General features: G+C 29.2%; 3 protein-coding genes across 3 annotated transcripts; 1 reads left to right on the top strand and 2 right to left on the bottom strand.

Annotated features, from left to right (window-relative positions):
- The first annotated feature begins 6,552 nt into the window (after positions 1-6,552).
- Positions 6,553-10,305, top strand: LOC130814159 (probable WRKY transcription factor 33). The gene is made up of 5 exons (XM_057680211.1): positions 6,553-7,193; positions 7,717-7,851; positions 8,676-9,268; positions 9,372-9,533; positions 9,625-10,305. Exons 1-5 carry the CDS (start codon positions 6,828-6,830, stop codon positions 9,995-9,997), a joined length of 1,629 nt encoding a protein of 542 aa, XP_057536194.1. The 5' UTR covers positions 6,553-6,827; the 3' UTR covers positions 9,998-10,305.
- Positions 10,306-10,433: 128 nt separating this feature from the next.
- On the bottom strand, positions 10,434-15,275 carry LOC130814160 (CASP-like protein 4B1). The gene is made up of 3 exons (XM_057680212.1): positions 13,218-15,275; positions 12,986-13,121; positions 10,434-10,842 (listed from the first exon to the last, which is right to left on the bottom strand). The coding sequence occupies exons 1-3, from the start codon at positions 13,490-13,492 to the stop codon at positions 10,651-10,653; spliced, it is 603 nt and encodes a 200-aa protein (XP_057536195.1). The 5' UTR covers positions 13,493-15,275; the 3' UTR covers positions 10,434-10,650.
- A 1,831-nt stretch (positions 15,276-17,106) lies between these two features.
- On the bottom strand, positions 17,107-20,175 carry LOC130814158 (CASP-like protein 4B1). The gene is made up of 3 exons (XM_057680210.1): positions 19,844-20,175; positions 17,917-18,052; positions 17,107-17,389 (listed from the first exon to the last, which is right to left on the bottom strand). Exons 1-3 carry the CDS (start codon positions 20,071-20,073, stop codon positions 17,192-17,194), a joined length of 564 nt encoding a protein of 187 aa, XP_057536193.1. The 5' UTR covers positions 20,074-20,175; the 3' UTR covers positions 17,107-17,191.
- Between the last annotated feature and the right edge of the window lie 740 nt (positions 20,176-20,915).

Here is a 20,915-nt window from a genome sequence, read left to right as displayed (position 1 = left end):
TAGGCTAGTGTATAATTATGTGTTTAAAGGATATAGGAGCTTAAAAGCTCATTACAATGTTGAAAAAATTACATCAATAGAGTTGAGTGTTTGTGAGCTGTACATCGAGTAGAGAAAAGATGAGTATAGTAAGGATAAAAAATGGGAGGCTCAAGCTTATAGCTTGGCTCTACAAAATAAAACAATAGCAATGCAACTTATATAGGCAAAGGGGACTTGGGAAGCAATGAACCAAAACAGAAAAACAAGGAAACAAGTGTTAGTGGGCTTGCACGGCCTCTACTCGGGCGAGCTGCTCGGTCGAGCGGTCCGCAGCCATGCTCTCGACGTCTTTTTCAGCCTTTGCAAGAGTCCCCTATGGTTCCCTTTATGCTTCCATAGCTTATTTCAGTTGTTGTGTATACTATATTGCCTTGATGATCAAGGACAAACCCATTTGAAGCACTCCATGTACTTGTTCTATGCACACCAAGTGCGTGTGTACTATTTTCCAAGTCTTGAGTGTACTTTTCCTCTCATCATAATACATGCTTAAAGGCCTAGTAATCATAATTTGTTACTTCTAACCTTTAAGACAAAATTCTTCTACTTTTCAAGTGTCAAGTAACACATGATTATGAGTTGCAAGACTCAAGCTACACACTCTTTCAAATACTGATATACATGACACATTAATGTTATAATGCAAAATTTTTTTTCTCGTTATTCAGAAGGATTCTATTTCAAATTTATAGTATTGCATCCACGAATACAACTACTATGTTAGTATTAAACGAGGTTGACACTCGAGTGATACACAATGATAGGATGATAGGATTTATAAAATATATGTGAATAATAAGTAAATAAATATTTGTAAATATTAAAAAAAATAATATTGTTAGTACTATATAAAGCAATATATAGTGTAACAATTGACTTTCACTTAAAAAAAAATTTCATTACGAGTACATTACGTAAACTCATTTAAATAAGTAATTATATAATGATAATATAATAATGATACAAAATATAATAATAGTAATAATAATAATGATGATTCATTACATTTTAGAGGAATAAAATTTATGACAAAGTAACCCATATGCATTTTTAAGAAAAATGTATAGTGTCAATATATTTTTTAGTATTAGTTATATATATATATATATATATATATATATATATATATATATATATATATATATATATATATATATATATATTAAGGATTATTTTGTGTAAGATTTTTATAATAAATATTTTTTTTTCCAAATCATAACCTTATTCCTTATAGTATTACAAAGATTTAGTAGTCACTAATGGATAGTCAACTTCAAAGTCAACTATAGACTAAAAAGTCAACAATATCCATTTGAGTAGTCATAGTCATCACTCATCAATAACTCATTACTAATAGAACCAATCAACCAACGACCACAGAATCTAATGAAATCTTTCACCTTTAGTAAAATATCACAAGTCACGACCGAAAACATCAACTCAGTTTTTCTAGTCATAACTCATAAATGAAGTATCAATTTTTTTTATGTGGTTTAAATTGTCCATGAGATTGCCCAAAGTCTAACACAATAGACATGCATTCTGAATCTAGAAGTCACTGTAATAAATTTAATTTTTATAATTAGTGACATTAAAAAATACTATTAATTATATTTTTAATGTAATAATTATTGGTTTTTATTTTAAGTTTCATTATTAAGTGATTTAGTACACTTTATTTGGCCTTTAGTAGCATATGTAATTGTTACTATAGTGTAATGGCATTTATGAGAAATGTCACTAGATCCTATGTTGCTAAAAATATTAGTATTATTTTTATTATGCTGCTAAAGGATTTAATAAGTGTCACTAAATTCAATATATATACTATTAGAGATAAGTAGTGACACTTAAATTAAATGTCACTAAATATATCCCACCAAAAACAAATTATGTTATATTGGGTGGACATGGTTGGTTAGCCATATGGTGGCTCGAAAGACATAAGCTTGTTTATAACTCATTTAATAGTATGTTTATGGTCACTAAAAAAATGTTAAGACCAAATTCAATTTGAGCTTATGATGGCACTAAAAAAAATCTTAAGACCAAATTTGATTGAGCTTATGATATTGATAGCATAAGGTCAACAATTATTTTAAGCAACAAATTACGTAGCAATTAAATTTCTAACTACCTTAACTCGAATATTTTAATTCTATCATTAATTTCTAGTTATTAGCTTTTTATGAATAAATCATGATCATCTAGTGGTGACTATTGGAGAGAATGAGGTTGTAAGTACGGATAAGTTTAAGTATTTAGGATTTGTTATTCAGAGTAATGGAGTGATTGATGGAGATGCTATACATCATATACGAAGTTGCCATTAGACCAACATTGTTGTATGCGATAGAGTGTGGTCTATTAAGAAGGTTCATGAACAAAAGATGGAAATAGCAGAAATGTGTATGCTAAGGTAGATGTGTGGTAACACAATAATGGATAGAATCAAGAACCAGGAGTTTAGAGAGACACTAGGCGTTGCCTCACTATTTGCTAAAATGCGTGAAATAGACTAAGATGGTATGGACATGTGCAAAGAAAGACAACCGACTCGCTTGTTAGAAGGATAGAAAGCATCATAGTGGAGAGTAAGAGAAGTCGAAGAAGACCAAAGAAGGCGTAAGTTGATCAATTTAAGAACGACTTGAGTGAGATGTGCCTCTCCGCGGACCTGACTAGGGATAGGAATAGGTGGAGACGCCAGATCCATGTTTTGGACTACTAATAGATTCTTTAGTCGCCTTCTTGCCCTAGTGTCTAGTTGTTCATTTCTTGCTCTTTTTTTGTGTTAGGTTTTTGATTTTTACCTACTCATCTTTTCATATACTGTTCTCGGTATTATCTTTATTTTTATTTTTATTTTTTTAATTTATTTGCGTTTTTGTTTTTAGTTCCTTTATCAATGTTTTTAATCTTTAGACAACATTGTCAGTCATCACTCATTTCCTTTTATGCGAGGCTCTTTCTTTTTGGGGTAAAATAGACCACTTTCCTCTAGTCTTCCCTTTAAGGGAGTGCGGGTATGGATTGTTCGTTCTCTTCCCTCACCCAGACCCTACCTTTGTGCGGCATATTGGGTACGATGATGATGATGAGTAAATCAAATTGATATTATACTTGAATATATATATATATATATATATATATATATATATATATATATATATATATATATATATATATATATATATATATATATATATATATATATATATATATTTATATATATATATATATATATATATATATATTAAAGAATATATTTTTATATTATTATGAATATTATATTGCTTAATTAATATTATTGGAAACTTTTATTTGCCAATTATTTGCCATTTGCCAATGCAATTTGTTAGATATACTCCCTCTGTCCCATTGAATTTGTATCATTTTTCATTTAAGTCCGTTCTACTTAATTTGCATCATTTTTATTTTTGGACAATAGTTCATTATTTTCTTTTAATCTCATCCATATATTTTAACTTTTTTTAAATTTCATTCACACAATTTATTCTCTATCCTTATTTATTACCACTTTTTTAAAAATACACCTATTTCTCTTTGAGGTAACAAAAAGAGGGCAAAGTAGTATGTATTTTTGTACCCTTAAAATTTTTAACGGGAAAAGAGTAAGTATAATTGTGATTTGTGACACGTTAACGACTATGTAGTAATATAGATAGATAGATCATATGATCCACATCCAAATTCAACATGACCCACAATGTTGGCGGGCTAGAATTAAGTTTCAAAATTTCCTATTTATAGAAAAATTAACAAGGCATTCGATAAAATAAGTAAAGTTGTTGAAATTAGACGATATATTTTCTAAAGATTTATTTGTCAATTTTAAAGAATATTACATATCATGTTTTAATAAATGTACATATATCTTGTAAACTAAATCTATGCATATGATATAGAGATTAAAAAATATTATTTTATACTTCGTTGTAGGTAATTATTTGATTTTTTTTAATAAAAGATAATTATTTGACTTTGAGTTGCATCAACTATTTGAGTTGTTGAAAAAAATTAATTTTCTAAAAAAACAAAAAGGAGAAAATTACTTATCTACCATAACTAACTATTTTTTTTGACATTAATCCCTTATTTTTAAAGTTAGTTCCTTGAAGCTCTATTGATGATCATTGTTGTGATTCGGACGTGTAATTGTAGTTAATGTTGAACAATATACAAATTTTCCAGCCAAGAATAGCTTGTGGAATATTTTTTGGTTGATTAAATTAATAAATTGTGTCTTAATGTGATGGAAGGATTAGAGAACCCAAAGAGTGCGTTATTATCATTCCCAGCTTGTCTCAATAAATTGCTATATTGCGCATTTCTAAGATAAATTGACATAGAAATTATATATTTATATGTAAGAAAAATATTAGTGGTTGACCATAGTTTAATATTGGGCTTATATGTAAATTTTTATATGTCACTATAATTTATTAAAACTATTTTTATGGTCAATTTAAAGTATTTAATTAAATTTGAAGAATTTGGGCTTAAATGTATTAATAGATTGTGAGTCTTAAATGTGTACTGACTAATTTTATGACTATATTTTATAATGGGCTGAATACTAGTCAAATGTTATTATATTTTTATATAGCAATTACGGTTTCTAGGTTATAGTATTTCTTTTCTCCATTTATTCCATTATCAGAGAGAATAATAGTGAAAACATTTGTCACTATAGGGAATACGTATTAATCTGAAAGATTTAACCGCTCTTGTTCTTCAAATTTCACCGATGCTATGCAATCAGGTAATCTTAAGTTCTGTTTTTCTAATAGATCTTGTTTGTTAGTACTTCTTTCGTTCTGTATAATACTCGCAAGTGGCTGCATAATAGTTATTGACACTATTCATCTTTCAAGCTTATTTTATTTATTGCGGCTAATGTGTAAAAAAGTGTAATCAGATGAAATCTTGTTTGAGTCTTCTAATCGCATACTTTCATAACTACTATATACAATTTTATAATTTTTAAATGTGTATAGTTCATTAATAAATGACAAAATAATACATTTGATTACGTAAAATATCAAATATAACATGTTTATAATAGAGAAGAAGTAAATGTTTTTACCATTTTTGTCTCATTAAATAATATCAGTCGCTTCTTATGTTGGATTCTTAAAAATTTCTATAATGAATATAGGGAATGAATTTGAAAGCACCACAGTTATGTAATTGTTTGGGTATTTGTCAATCATGTTGGTCATCCTGTTTTGCAGTTCATTAGTCTGTTTGTGCACACTATTTCGGTTGATTATTTTATCCTTAATTTCACGATATATTTTCCGCTGCTTGCCTTTTTTGATGGAATTATTTTTACTGTTTTTGACAGCAGGGAGTATCAAGGATTCGCAAATCAATTTTATCCTTCCATTTTTTCGAAAACTAGAATAGTGTTTTTAGGTTTTGAAATATACGGTTTGGGAATTAATCTTTCACAGTGTCGTGAGAGACGAACATTCCGAAAGACACATTATATATGAATTAATAATCTATTTAATATAAATTAAAAAGGAAAATAAAAATGTAGGCTTTTCTTTTTGAGCTCTCACAAAAATAACTGTTAATCTTTTGTGAGATTCTCTTCCTCTGTGGGTAATTAGCTTTAATCGCTCTTCTATTATTTGGTAATTTTTTTTATCCACTTTTAGTGAATCTTGTTTTTTTCATCACCCATGTATTACAATAATTTTAACTTTTGTAAATTAAGATATTTAGAATAACTTAAGTTTTATTTTAGTATGATTTTTCTTATATATAGGAGGTAATTTAACCAGTAGTTATAAAGAATAATTCAATCTTTTTATGATTTTTCTATGATAATCGTACCTATTAATTAACCATGAATATTCACAACTTTAAGTGTATTTGCCTAGAATAAACTCGGGTAACCTGTTATAATAGGTAATTTACCAAAATATTAAACTGTTAATTAATATAAAATTAGAGAAAAATTTATAAAAATTTTTGAATGATAAAAAATCATAAGAAAGTTTTTAACCTTCTTTTTGATATTTTTATTTTAATTTATTTTTTTTAAAAGAATAAAATTTGTTATAGCAAATCATCTTGTTATCGGGTTTACTCTAGACAAATACTTCTAAAGTTTGAATTATTCACAGTTAATCAATAAGTGAGATTATTATAAGAAAATCAAAAAAATATCAGAGTATTCTAGATAATTTTTCAAATATAAAATAAGTTAGAATAATAAATAATTAACAACCATAATATAGCAAATATTTTAGGACATATGAAATATACACGTATACAAAGGGGTAAACTTTTTGAGTGATGTGGCATAGAATGACAAGTGCAAAACAAGAGACTTTCTAAGGTGCCGGCGCAAACAAGGCATACCTTCCTTTCCACACATAGAGAAGTATGACCAAGTCCAGTCAAGAACACATGGTTTGACTTTCTCTTTAAAAATCCAAACATTATATTTCCTTGCATACCCTTTTCGGCTTTTCCACAGTCAAAATTTTCCAATTCCCTACCTTCTTAGAAACACCTTCATTTTCTTGAAGCCATCCATTCACCACAAACAACAAAACCCACTTAGTTATTTTCCCCTCTTATATTCCATATTTCAAACAAAGCCCACCTCTTTTTATCAACTTCTTTCCTTTCCTTCAAACACTCATCATAAATCATAATTCTTTTTCTTTCATTTAATTAATTTCTTCTTAATCCCAGTTTTCTCTTCAAAATAAAAAAAAAACCCATCTTTTATTTACAAACAAATGTCTTCATCTGTATTAACAACTTTAGAATCTAATCTTTCCTTCAATAACAACACTTTGTCCTTTACAAACCTCATGAATTCTTCTTCATCTTTCACTGATTTTTTTGCTAATACTAATAATAATAATGGATTAGAAAGTGATAATCACAAACAAAACAACATTAATCATGATGATCATGATGATGATCAGAACAAGAATATTAATATCTGGAATGGGTTTGATGAATTGGTTGAAGTTCCAAAGTTTAAGTCAATGGCTCCTGCTTCTTTATCTGTTGTTGACAATAATTCTTGTGCTTCTAATTTCTTGAATACTCCTAATGCCTTTAGCCCTTCAATCTTCCTTAATTCCCCAATTCTCAATGTAAGTGCATTTTTTGGGTTGTTATTTATCTTATCATTATAGATTTATAATATAATACTCCCCTATCCTTTTTTAAGTTTCTATTTGTCATTTTTTTACGTGTTTCAATTGTTCATGTAAGGAGTCTTATTAACTTTTTAAATAATTTTTAATGTTTATGAGCTTTATTATTTCTCCATGACATTTATTAATTTAATAAAATAATATATTAATTGTTAAAAAAATTATATTTTTGTAATTCCTGTAAACATATGTTGTGAGACATTATAAAAAACGAAATAATTATTAAATTGAGATTTTAGTGTAAGTCAGAAGGTTTATGATAATGTTTGTTTTATTTTAATTTATTTTTATTCACAAAATTTGACAATGAGAATTTACAAATAAAAAGACATGGTTAAGGGTGATCTGAGAACTTGTATTTTGTTAAAAATCTAAACTAAGATTTATTATCATTGTTTAATATCACTGTGTAAATGAAATATGTTAGTGATTAATTAATGATTATGAAATATTTGTGCAGAATTTCCCATCTCCAACTGTAGGAGCATTTGGTGGTGACAGTTTTAATTGGGGAAGCTCAAATGAGAACAATCAAGTTGGTGCTAAAAATGGAGGAGAAAACAACTTCTCATTCTATGCTCAAAACACCTCAATAGTAAGTCTTTTTCTTTTTCTATCTTAACATTTATCCCAAAATGTAAAAATAAATTAAATTAAAACAAATGATACTTCTATGTTCTCTACTTATTACGATATTAATATATTATATATTTATAGTTGAATAATAATTAGAATTATATTTTTAATATATAAAAACTCAATAAATAGATAATATGTACTCAGATAAGATAAAAAATAAGCATAGTACTAGACTACTAGTTGTAAGATGTAAATATTAAATGCCCACCAGATAGACTTTAGTTGCTGCACAGAGCACACAGTGCCTGGTCAAGACCAAATCAATGCACAAAATGCGAAGATATTGCTTCTATGAAGTTTCACAGCCGCCTTTGCTTCTAGAAGCACCCTTTTTTTAAAAAAGAAAATTATTAAAAATTGATTATTTTTCACTATATATGGGAGTACTTTAAAGATTATATTCTCACCAAATTATATCTACAATTTCACAATAAAGTTATTAAAATCTATCAAACTGATGTTAGTTGCGTGTAAAAAAAATGTGTTTACACCGTTTCAAATGATAATGATGTTTAAGGCTGATATTTGGCAGTATGAATTTACGACAACCTTATTATCTGTTACCGGACTATATTTTCTCACTTCTTTTGTTTGTACGAAAATTTTCCTACATACCCCAAGATTTTTATGATAGAACTTTAATAGTGAACATCGTCTTAAGCACAACATAATTCAATTAATTAAGAGACTTAATGGGTCATTTTAAATATATTTAAATAATAATATAATAAAAATGTTAATACAGCTCTGACATTTCTGTCTGACACTAAACATGTGCAGGAAGGATGGAATTCAGGTGAACCCAAGAAACAGATTGAGATGATTAACAAACAACAAATGACTTCAAATTCTGAGTTTTCTACTTCTAATCAAATCATTCCAACAGAAAAGAACACAATAACACAGACAGATTCTAACAATCTGCAGAGAAACTTAAATAACACTCATCAACAACCAATAGTTCAGATGAATAGAGCACAAAAAAGAGCAGAAGATGGATATTGTTGGAGAAAATATGGGCAAAAACAAGTTAAAGGGAGTGAAAATCCAAGGAGTTATTATAAATGTTCATACCCAGATTGTCCTACTAAGAAGAAAGTTGAAACATCTCCTGAAGGTTATATTACTGAGATTGTTTACAAGGGTAATCATAATCACCCTAAACCCCAGCCTGGTAGAAGATCGTCATGGACAAATAACGATTTTGATGGCGCCGAGACTTCTTCGATTCAGCCACATAATGATCATTCAAACTTCAATACACCCGAAACCTCCTCGGTTTCTTTTGATGAGGATGATGAGTTTAATCAGATTTCCGCGATGAGTAAATCAGCAAAGGAGGATGATTACGAACAACCCGAATCTAAAAGATGGTAAGTTTTATGAAATTTTGATGTGAAAATGAATCGGTGAACAAATTTAAGACTTTGACATTGTTGTTATTGGTTCTGATCGTGTTTTGAATTGTTGTTACAGGAAAGGAGAGAATGAAGGGGAAGTGATGTCAGGGTATGGGAGCAGAACAGTAAGAGAACCAAGAGTGATTGTTCAGACAACCAGTGAGATTGATATTCTCGATGATGGTTATAGGTGGAGAAAATACGGGCAGAAAGTAGTGAAGGGAAACCCGAATCCAAGGTAAGCACAAAGTTCGTGAGAGTCGATTCTAGGACAACTTTTCGTTTTCCTATTAGAAAGCTCTAATGTTTGAAATCGATGGATTTTACAGGAGCTACTACAAATGCACCAGCGCAGGTTGTCCAGTGCGGAAGCACATTGAAAGGGCATCTCACGACACAAGGGCTGTGATCACGACCTACGAGGGGAAGCACAACCATGATGTTCCTGCAGCTCGTGGTAGTGCCAGCTATAACAATGCCCCGATCCCAGTTAGGCCATCGGCTATTAGCAGCCAACCTAACCAGATAACCGGCCTGCGGGCTTTAAATAACAATACAAGTAGCTCGAGACCAGAAGCTCAGCAGGCACCTTTCTCCCTACAAATGCTGCAAAACAATAACTTTGGGTTCTCAGGGTTTGGAAATCCATTAGAAACTAAGGAAGAGCCGATGGATGGCGCTTTTTTTGAAACTTTTCGCTGAATTTCAAGAATCACGAAAATAAAAAAATACGGTTTAACAAATAGGTATAGAATTATGTACTTCTTAGATGTATAAAATCTATTTATACAAGTTTTTCAACTCTAAAAGATCTTGAATCTCACAGAATAAGCATAGTCAGATTTAGATCATTTTTTCATTTGTTAAAGAGGCCCTTAAGCTTTGGAAAGGTTCCTTAGGCCGATTCAAGATTTAGACATGTAATGTAACATCTTATAAGTTCAATGATATTAAAGCTTCTGTTACAATTTGAATTAACAAAAAATATAAAAAACTTTTTGTGATTTTCCATAAAGGCCAAATGGAGAAAGGAAAAAATGATAATGAGATACAGAAAATGAGTGTTCTTTGCAATCAGACAGAATAATGACATTTGAGATTACAAAATAAAGAAATCAGAGAGAAAAAATTAATATATTCTATATTTATTTTTCAACTATTCTTACTTCCACAAGAAAAGAGAAATATAAGACTAAAATGTACGTATTCAAGGTAAAATAAGACCTGGAAACGCTGTAGAGTTTAATCACATATATAGACAGATAGACCAAGGATTTGTGGTCAGGTATGATCCATATGCAATACTTTATACATTATAAAAAAAGTATAAATATATATTCAAAGAAAAAGAAAAATTATATGGACGATTGAGTAGAGATCTTAAAGCCAGCAATGATGGACGAACAAGCGAGTGCAATGAAAGCCAGGACAGACATGCTAATCGCGGCTGCTGATGAATCTGTGAAAATATTGTCTCCTCCCTCTCGCATTCTGTTCGTCTGAGGGATTGCAGATGAAGCAGATGACAGTAATAAGTATGCAAATACCTGCACATTTATACATTTTTCTTAGAATTTGGTTCACTTCTATAAATGGAAGGAAACAACAACAACAATATCAGTCTTAAACCAAAAGATTAGAGTCGGTAATCAGTTACATGAACCGATAAATCAACCCAAATAGAATTGAACTAGTAACTAGTAAGTAATCATTCCATTTAAAAGAGCTTAATTAACTACTTCAACCATAGTTGACTCACAACCACTACTTATCCAGAATCATAGAATAACAAGTAAAATATTAAATAGTGCTTCTAAGTATAGGAATCTGGTTTTCAAGTCTTGTCTCCCAAAAAGCCACAAGGAACCTAACCAAATCCATTGTTCTAGATGTTTATGGAATTAAATATGCAACAAAAGACTTGTTCTACACTCTACAATTCTACCTCTTTTACAACTACAGAAAGTTCAACTCCAGAATAGTCTGAACTTTTTGTAACACATTACATTATAGAATATTAGAATATATGACAAGTCCCTTAATTCGATGAGGTTTAGTTCTTTGGTTTTGAATTATAATATATTATATAATATATGACTCATTAGATTACGTGCACTTATAATATATATAATATATGTGAAATTGCTTATGGTGTTCGGTGCTACCAAAGCTTAATCAAAAACGATATCTTTGTTATCACCAACAAGGGTAAGATTGCAAACATCCAAACCCCACTTTAGCGGAGCTACTTAATGACATTAAATAATGAAATTATGTTGTGGAATGAATAGCAAGCTAAGATACCCGTATAGTTTTCATAAGACAAAAAGTTAGTTGGATCATTACAATCTTTTTACATTACGAAATTACGCCATTTTTTTAATTTTTTAATTTTTTTTTAAGATACGCCACTTTTTAATATACCATAAATTAATCAGAAGACCTTGTAATTTCTACCCTCAAGATAGCTGTACTTTTTTAGCATTCCTCTTCATTTGTGTGTCTGTGCTCACGTGTCTTTTCCTTTTTAAATACAGATCTTTTTATATATACTATTCCTTTCAGTTCCTTTGATATTGCAGCAATGACATTGAACACAAAATTTAAGAATTAAATGGGTTATTTAAGTTGTGTGGATGAAATAAAAAAAGAAAAAAAAATATCTCGATGAGAATTAATGAAAGCAGAGGAGACATTTCCACAAAAAAAATTACATCAATTTAAAGAGAATACTAAAATAGAAAGCATTAGCAATATAAGGAGACAGAGGGAGTAGTGGATAAATCAGTTTTAAACTAAATTAGCGGTGTGAATAGCATGAATTGTTTGTGAAATGTATGCAGATGAAATTTTTAGAAGGAATGATAGGCATCCTATGAGCTTAAAAAGGTGCAAAATGCATTGAGATGCTGGGGATGGATGGAGTACTATAAATGAATTACAGAAAATAATGTTAAGTTGGCTTAAACATGGTTGATGGTACTTATAGTCATAACTCATTATCATAATAATAAAATATAATTCCCAAAGAATACTCTTCTTAACTACATTATCAAATAAATAAATTTAATAAATATACATCACATTAAGTTGAAACTGGGAAAATATTAACTATACATTGACAAGCTCTTCTAACTACACTATTCCATCATCACTTCATAGGTAAGACTTAAGTATCATAATTTATACTCACTTTGTAAAAAAATATATTCATTGCCTTAGGGCTACGCAGAACAAGCTCAAAATAAAAATATGAAACATTAATTACACCAAATGAAACATAATTTCATGATTGATAGAAGTATCAATTTTATTGAAGTTTATGATCATAGTTAATTATGCTCTATGTTATTTGGATTTGGGTACAAATGTCAGATACTGATACGTGTCCAAGTGCCGAATACGTCTAAATATTCGATTTTATGCCTAAAATGAAGTGTCTAAGTGTCCTACTAATGTCCAAGAATCAAAAATCGGACACGAATACATGAAAGCAAAATAAAGAGCTCGAGTAACATAGATTATGCTTATATGGTTAGATATATATAAGCTTTCCACCTACATATTAAAACATAATTAATTGACATTTATTTAGTCTTAAAAGTTTAATTTGTATTTTGATGATATGAAGTATGAACTCTAGAAATGAAAAATCAGATTTTTCTCTAGAGAATTGGTTCAAAAAATCACCTGATCTCCAATAAAATCAACCAAAGCTGAATTCTTGAGAGTTGCAATTTCATTGCCAGTAGATAATTGATGAATATGTCTAAAACATTGCAATCCTGTATATATTGTTGATAATATTGCAATACCCAATAAGTACCTATTTTTGCAAACACCCAAAAGAACAAACAATTAAATCTCTTTAAAAAAAACAGACCCAATTTAATTTAAAAAATAAAATACCCCTGGAAATTACCTGTATTCTGCATAATCACCAAAATTTCTGCCATTACCATGATTATTACTTGCCATAATAATGAATGAAAGCAAAGAAAAAATAAAACCCAAAATTCTTAAACCTAATGACCCTTTTCTAAGAAGATCTTGTCTTCTCCATTTTTGAAGCACTGACCCAATTCCAGAATCTGATCTTTCTGTCACAGGATTTACTCCTTCTACCGGATTTCCTCTTTCCATGTCATTTTCCGGTGATGGTTTCTTTTCTAATTCTAAACCCACTGAATTTGACATGTTTTGAGTAATGGGTATATCTTATTTCCTTCAATGTTGTAAGAAAACTTGATTTATTTGAGTTGAAAAGGAGAAGAATTGTGTTTTTTTGGTGGGTAATTTAAAAAGAAGGATGGAGTGGAAGAAAAGGAAAACAAAGAAGAAACAGAGTGGATTGGTTGTGTGTGCTTGTTGTGTTGAGTGAGTGATTTGATGTTCTTTTGTGTTAATATGACAGCTTGGAAACTAACTTGTAACAAGGTGGCACTAAAAGCCAAAAAATAGAAATTATAGGACAGGGAATGGTTTAATTTTGTTTCCTTTTTTAGGCATTTATAAATCTGTTAAGGAAAAGGGAAAAGAAAGAAAAAAAGATGGTAGATGTCTTGTGATTTGTGTGACACCTAAAAAATGGAAGGTCTAAAAATAATTTACGCTTTGTGGTTGAATTTGAGGTTTGTTATGGTAGTAAAGTATGGAGTGAAAGACAAAGAAATTTGAGGTAAGTTCCAATACATATACATAATTAGATGCTACTCCTTGTTCAAAATCTTACACACAGTACATCAGTATTCGGTATTGTTAGAGCATATAATATGCTATGGGGCTCAACCATCAGCTTAAATTTTTGGTTGAATTGATTCCTTTAATATGTTATATACTTTAATAGGTATCACTCACTCACAATGTTTTACCTAGTTTTTTTGGTGCCAACATAGATGGTTTTATGGTCATTGTAGTCTATATATACTGTACAGATTACAAACATTGATTTTGTAATTTAAATAAGGAGAGTCCCCTGATTATAGCTGAAGAATCAAAGCATCCTTCTAGGGATATCTCAAGAAAATTATTAATCTTTTGTTTATAATAATTGATTGATTTTGTAGTCCGACTGTATCTTAATTTCCAATGCTAAGTTGTGCTTTTTCTTTGGTTATGCTTATGCACTTGTACTTGTTGATCAGATGGTAACCTTGAATCCCTTTTTAAAGTTTTCTAGGTTAAATGATATTGGATTTTGATTAATGGTAACCTTGATCAAATGGTAACCCCAAAATTCATTTTAGAAACGTGGTTTCTTTTGGTTAATTTGGCTAATTTCTGATGGGATCTTTCCAAATAACTGCTGATTTTGGTTCAAAGATGGGCTCTGTAGTAAATTTCATGATTTAGGTGGTTGTGCTTTGTGTGACATTTGAATCTCGCCTATTAGGGTATCTAAAACCGTCAATTTGTTCCACAATCTCATCATTTCTCCCCAATTTCACACCCATCTCGACCTACCCCCTTAAAATCAATACCATTCTTTAAAACACTATCTCTTAGGGTTCAAAAAAGTACCATTTGAAGAACCGAGATTAGTAACCACCTATTTCACTGTGTCTGAACTAAATTCAACTACAAGATGTTTGGAAGAAATACCTGAATCTTTGATTCTTAGATTATAGCCTTTCACAAGTCATTCGATGAGAAGCTTTAATCTCAAATTGAATTCCACGGCTTTACCACTGCGAGGACCCTTGTCGATTACGATTTTTAGAATCGGGGACGCCATTGTTAAAAACTCCAGAAAGGTGTGTAGATGTTGTAGGCCGGGAAACGCTAGCCGAATTCGTACTTGTCTTTTATAAAGTAAGCTTTGATCGGAAGTTCAAGGTGTTTTTTTGTTACTCCATCATATTGGCTTTAGTCGTACATTTTGGTTTTTCAACACTATTTATTAATCACTTTTATTATGTACTTTGTTCTTAATTTATAAGTTGCAATATAGTCATGTGAGATTTTATTTGGCTTTTCTTATTGTAAATTTTATTAATATCAACCTTTTATACTTTTTACTCAAACACAATTATAAATTTTTAAGATTGACAACGTACATTGATAAATATGCCAAACTAAATAAAACATTTAAAGTGAACAATAGGGAGTATTATAAAGTAAGTACCTAGCTTTTCAATTTAGATAAGAACTGATTGTCAATGTTTAAAATTTTTTTATTAATAATCATCTAAAGCTTTGTATTTGTCATAGTTATCAATGGTGATAAACTTAAAACTCAAGCCTATTTAGTACGTTCTCATGTTTTAATAGTTTTAACATTTTTGTTTTTTACGCTATTCAATGTATAATTTTAATTTTAAATATTTTTAATTTTATACCATAAAAATATCTAAAACCTTAATATTATAAAATTGTGTATTAAGATGAATTAAACTGGATCTCACTTGATTATGTTTTACATATATGTCAAATTAAATTAATTGATGAACATTAATTGCTGTAATAAAATAACTGTAACAATTATAAAAAACAGAGAAAGTATATAACAAGGACGGAAAAAACAGAGAAAGTTATAATTTATGTACCTTTATATAACTTTTATTTTTTCGGCTTCTTCCTTGATTATTTAAATGATTCTCAAATTTCCTTTAGAGAAAAACAATGGAAAAAACCTATTAAAGGTTAGGTTTATATTTTTTGATTTATTCAAATTTAATATTGGCAATCTACTTTTAAAGAAAACTCAAAAATGTAGTTTGATCATTAATCTTGAAAAAGTGTCAAACATTTTCATTTTGTTGGAATGGATTATTTGATATTGATGGATTAAAAATGGTGCACATTCTATTCTATAAGTTATTGGAGTTTCTTTTCCCATTTTTATTATAGGATTTCAGGATGATATCTCCTTTTAGCATATAAGGTATTGGCAATTCATATTTTTCAATTATATACTGCTGACTGCTGATATTAACAATAAATTTAATTCAACTTAACATTTATTGCTATTAAAATATTTTGCAATCACCCTTTAGTAATTCAGATCGATCATATGAATACTAATATGGTAGAATATCTTTGGTGTTTCCTTTTCTTTTCATTTCAATAATAATTATTAATTATTATACATGTACACAAGCTAAAATAAATTCACATTAGAAATTAAATTTTCCGTTAAATACCATTTACTGCAGAAATGTGCAATTCAACAATCCATCAAAGAAGTCAAACTACGTACATCACATTCACACTCAAAAGTTTCACTTATAGATAAAATTAATCGATGTTACAAGGTACATACAAATCGTAGATAAATTTCTAGGTAAATTTGACAATTATAGTATAAAATGAAAATAAAACAACATTATGATTATCTCAATTTTCAAAATAGCTTTTGACTAGATGGTTTTTCTAAGGCCGTCATTGAATTCATGCAGACATAGAAAATAATTTGCGATTGAATGAAAGGTAAATAAAAAGATGGAAGAAAAAAAGGGAAAAAAAAAAAATCAATGATATTTAGTAACAAACTATTGAGCCACTGCTGCTGCCCTTCCTTGGTGCCCTCGCATCTCTGCTGCTGTGCAGAGTTTGTTACAACGGAATGTTGCTCCTCCACTCTTTTTATGCCAGCTGTCCCGTAGTTTGTTATGTTACTAGTTCTAGAATGTAATAGTACTTTTTGAGATATATATATATATATATATATATATATATATATATATATATATATATATATATATATATATATATATATATATATATATATATATATATATATATATATATATATATATATATATATATATATATATATATATATATATATATATATATATATATATATCATGTAATAGCTGACATTGAGAGGCAATACAAACACAGAAAAAAAGAGTCTTCACAAACAATTAAGCTGAATATGAGCTTAGCTATGATTTAAGAGTTTGATAATACTGTGAATAGACGATAAGCAGAGAAAATTGAGGTAAATGCGAGACAGAAGAATGCAAAAAAAGACATGCTGACTGATGCAGCTGCTACGCCAAACCCAGGACCTTCTAATCCTGCACTTCTGATAAAATTGCACGTTGTTGCTCCTACTGATGCTGATGAGAATAACATGTATGCTAGAAACTGCAAAATTACCCGACCAAAACAAGTAAATTATTAAAGTTGAATTTCTTTTAAAAATCAATTTCATGTCTGTTTGGTTACTGATATAAATTAGTAAAAATTAAAATAAAAATATAATATAATTTCGCTAGAAGATTTACTTGACAAGACTTATTGTTATACTTGTCGTACTCTAACCTTTTCTTTTGTCACAAAACTTTATATTCTTATTCATTACCATTTTAAAAGTCTAATCGTTAAATAACATATCACATATTGTCAAAATTAACAATAAAACTCATTACTGTCACCACTATTTATTAAGAATATTAACCAAACTGAATGTAAGTCTAATCTATATCAGCAAAATAGTTTTATTTCCTTTTTTATATATCGTCTGAACGTTTTATATGAATATGAAAAAGTTTTTAGATATATAGTTGATCAATAATTTTTTTTGGAATATCCGAATATGTGTGTTATTATTAGTTGTTTGAGCTTAAAAAATAAGTTGGGCAAGTAGCAGGTAGAAACAAGAAAATATGAACCTGATCTCCAGAGTAGTCAATCCAAACTGAAACCTTTGGTGAAATCACATCCTTTTTGGTGCGAAGTTCATGGCCTTTAAATCCAACTTGCACGGCCATATAAACTGTCGTAAGAACTGCCATGCTGAACAAATAACTACGTGACACAAACATGAAAAGTCCCTTGTCAAACGTATTAACATTTAATACATACAAATTACAATGATGTTGTATGGAGTATATTTTTTTACTTAGTGTGAAATTGAGTTATAGTAAAGAGAATTATTGTCTCATTTGTCATTTTAGTTTAGGAAAATTGGTTGAAATTAATCTTAACTATCACCCGTTGGCAAAAAATAATCCCCACTATCGATTATTTTTTAATAATCCCAACTATTATCTAAATTTGTTCAAAGCATTCACCCGTACAACCATATCGGCAGTAGCAGGTAAAACAGGTTTGGATTTTTTTTTTCTCTTAAAAAATAACTTATCTACTTCATCTATTAATCCCCTCCCTCTTCTTCTTCCCCATTACTCCTCTATTGATGAACCCTACCTTCTCAACAAAACCAAATTGAAACTAAACCTTCAAAATCTTCAAATTCCTACAACATATGATATTGATTCAATTAGGGGAGGTTAAAATGTGAATTATAATTGCATAATTAAAATTGGGTTTTAATTAGTTTGGATTGAAACTATATATATAAGTACTCATTATTTTAAATTATATGATAATAAAAATAATGAATTGAGTTATTTGATGTATTGGACACTTAAAATAATTCAAGATATTATAAAATAAAAAAAACAAAAAAGATTTACAAGTTTTATTTTGAAATAATTATTGTTAGAAAATTTGTTTTTTGTTTTGTTTGAATTGCATTACCTAACAATTATTGTTTAATTGAGTATTTTGAACCCACAAATGCAATTTCATTTTCAATTTTTTGAACCCTAGATTTTTCTCCAATTTGATTGAATTCATAAACTTTGTAAAATTTCATAATTAATCATTTCTAAACTATAATTATATGATAGTTATATGTTTTTCCTTATTTTGGAATTATAATTTGAACATTTGATGATTCATCAATGGAGAAGTAATAGGGAAGAAGAAGAGGGAGGGGATTAATAGATGAAGGACATGGGTTATTTTTTAAGAGAAAAAAAAAGGAAAAAAAAATCCAAACATGTTTTACCTGCTGCTGCCAGTATGCTGGGAGGGGTAAATGTTTTGAACAAATATAGATAATAGTTGGGATTATCAAAAAATAATCGATAGTGGGGATTATTTTTGGCCAACGGGTGATAGTTGAGATTAAATTCAGTCAATTTTCCTTTAGTTTATTCTTGTTATTTACATTATGTTTATTTTTAGCTTATGACCCATTACTTTTTTACCCTCTATCTTGATAAATTTTTTATCAAACTTGCCTCGTATATAACAAGATTCACCCATATAAGAGAAAAATTAACTGCACAATTTGATAAAATTTCATCTTAAAATCAATCAGTAATTGGGATAATGGCCCACCAAACTTATATATTAGTTACGTTCTCTCTAAGTTTTAGATTAGGGATCACATATGGGTTATATGGTTGTTTTCAACACTCTCCCTCGTATGCGGTGAATCCTTTTTTTTAGTTAGGCAAGAACATCATTCTTTTGTGGAAGACAAATTATTTTTTGTTTCCATTGATCAGAAGTTATAGGCTTTGACATCATAATAAATTTGTTATCGAGCTTTTAGACAAAAAAAACACACATAAAGGAGAGTTAAAGTGTACACAAACTTAATGAGGTTCCTAACTATAAACCAATTGAGGCAAAATCCAATTTTATAGTTTGTAATTCTTGTAAGAGACTTTTTCTTACTATTAAATCTTGAGCATAATCACATGAATAATGTTGATCAAATTTGCATGAAAATGGAATAATTACCTGAACCCCTCAGCTTGAGTGAAGTCACTAACAAAAACCATAAGAATGAAAGAGAGGAAAGCAGCAACCAAAGCACATGACCTACAAATAAACACCCATTTCTTCATAGAATCTCCGGGGGCGGCCACCTTCCTTTCCTTTCCCTCCGGCGTCATTGCTCCTGCGCCACCACCTTCGACATCTCTTCCTGGTGGTCGTGGAATGTTGGCTTGCTCCTCTACTTGTTGCATTGTATAAAAATTAGATTTTGTATAAAAATTCGTAAAATTAAGTTTAATTATTGGAGTACTAAACTAGGCGTTGTCTTATATACGAGTATATATTGCATTTTGCATGAACCTACTAGTAATATGAAAAGCTTAATATTATAGTCAAAAAGGAACTGATTAATGAATGCTTCGTAGAATTTTTGAACATAGTCAATGGAAATACGATATGAAAAGGCTGTCTACAAGTGATCCAAGTAACTAAGCATGTGGGTTACGGCAAAGATGTGTGTGTGCGGTTATAATGATTGATGATTCAATGACTTTGTACGTTGACTATAAGTTTTAAAAGCTTCAAGTGGGCAGGGTTCTAGAAGTCAACTATAACTTAATGACATCTCAATAATCAAATCACCGCTTATCATAATCCAACTTATTAAGTGCGGTTATCATGCGTTTAAACTTTTTAAGTTAAAATTTAGAAAAATTATTTAGAATAATCCAACTTATTCATAATTTTCCTATAATAATCCCACATGTTGATTAATCATGAATAATCTCAACCTTAAGAGGTATTTTTCTAGAGTAAATCCGGTAACCGGATGACTTGCTATAGCAAATTTTATTTTAAAAAAAGATAAATTAAAATAAAATGTCGAAAAAAATTTTAAAAAAATGTGAAAAAAATTTTTGATTTTTTTATTATTTAGAATTTTTTGAATAAAATTTCAAAATTTTTCTCCAATTTTAAATTAATTTTTAGTTTTTTTTTTGGTGAATTACATACTATAACAAGTTATCGAGTTACCCAAGTTTACTCTAGGCAAATACCCCTAAAGTTGGGATTATTCATGGTTGATTAATAG

This window comes from Amaranthus tricolor, chromosome 5 (genome assembly GCF_026212465.1).
Source record: "Amaranthus tricolor cultivar Red isolate AtriRed21 chromosome 5, ASM2621246v1, whole genome shotgun sequence".
Lineage (NCBI taxonomy): Eukaryota > Viridiplantae > Streptophyta > Magnoliopsida > Caryophyllales > Amaranthaceae > Amaranthus > Amaranthus tricolor.
This window is presented reverse-complemented; position numbering and strand designations above follow the sequence as displayed.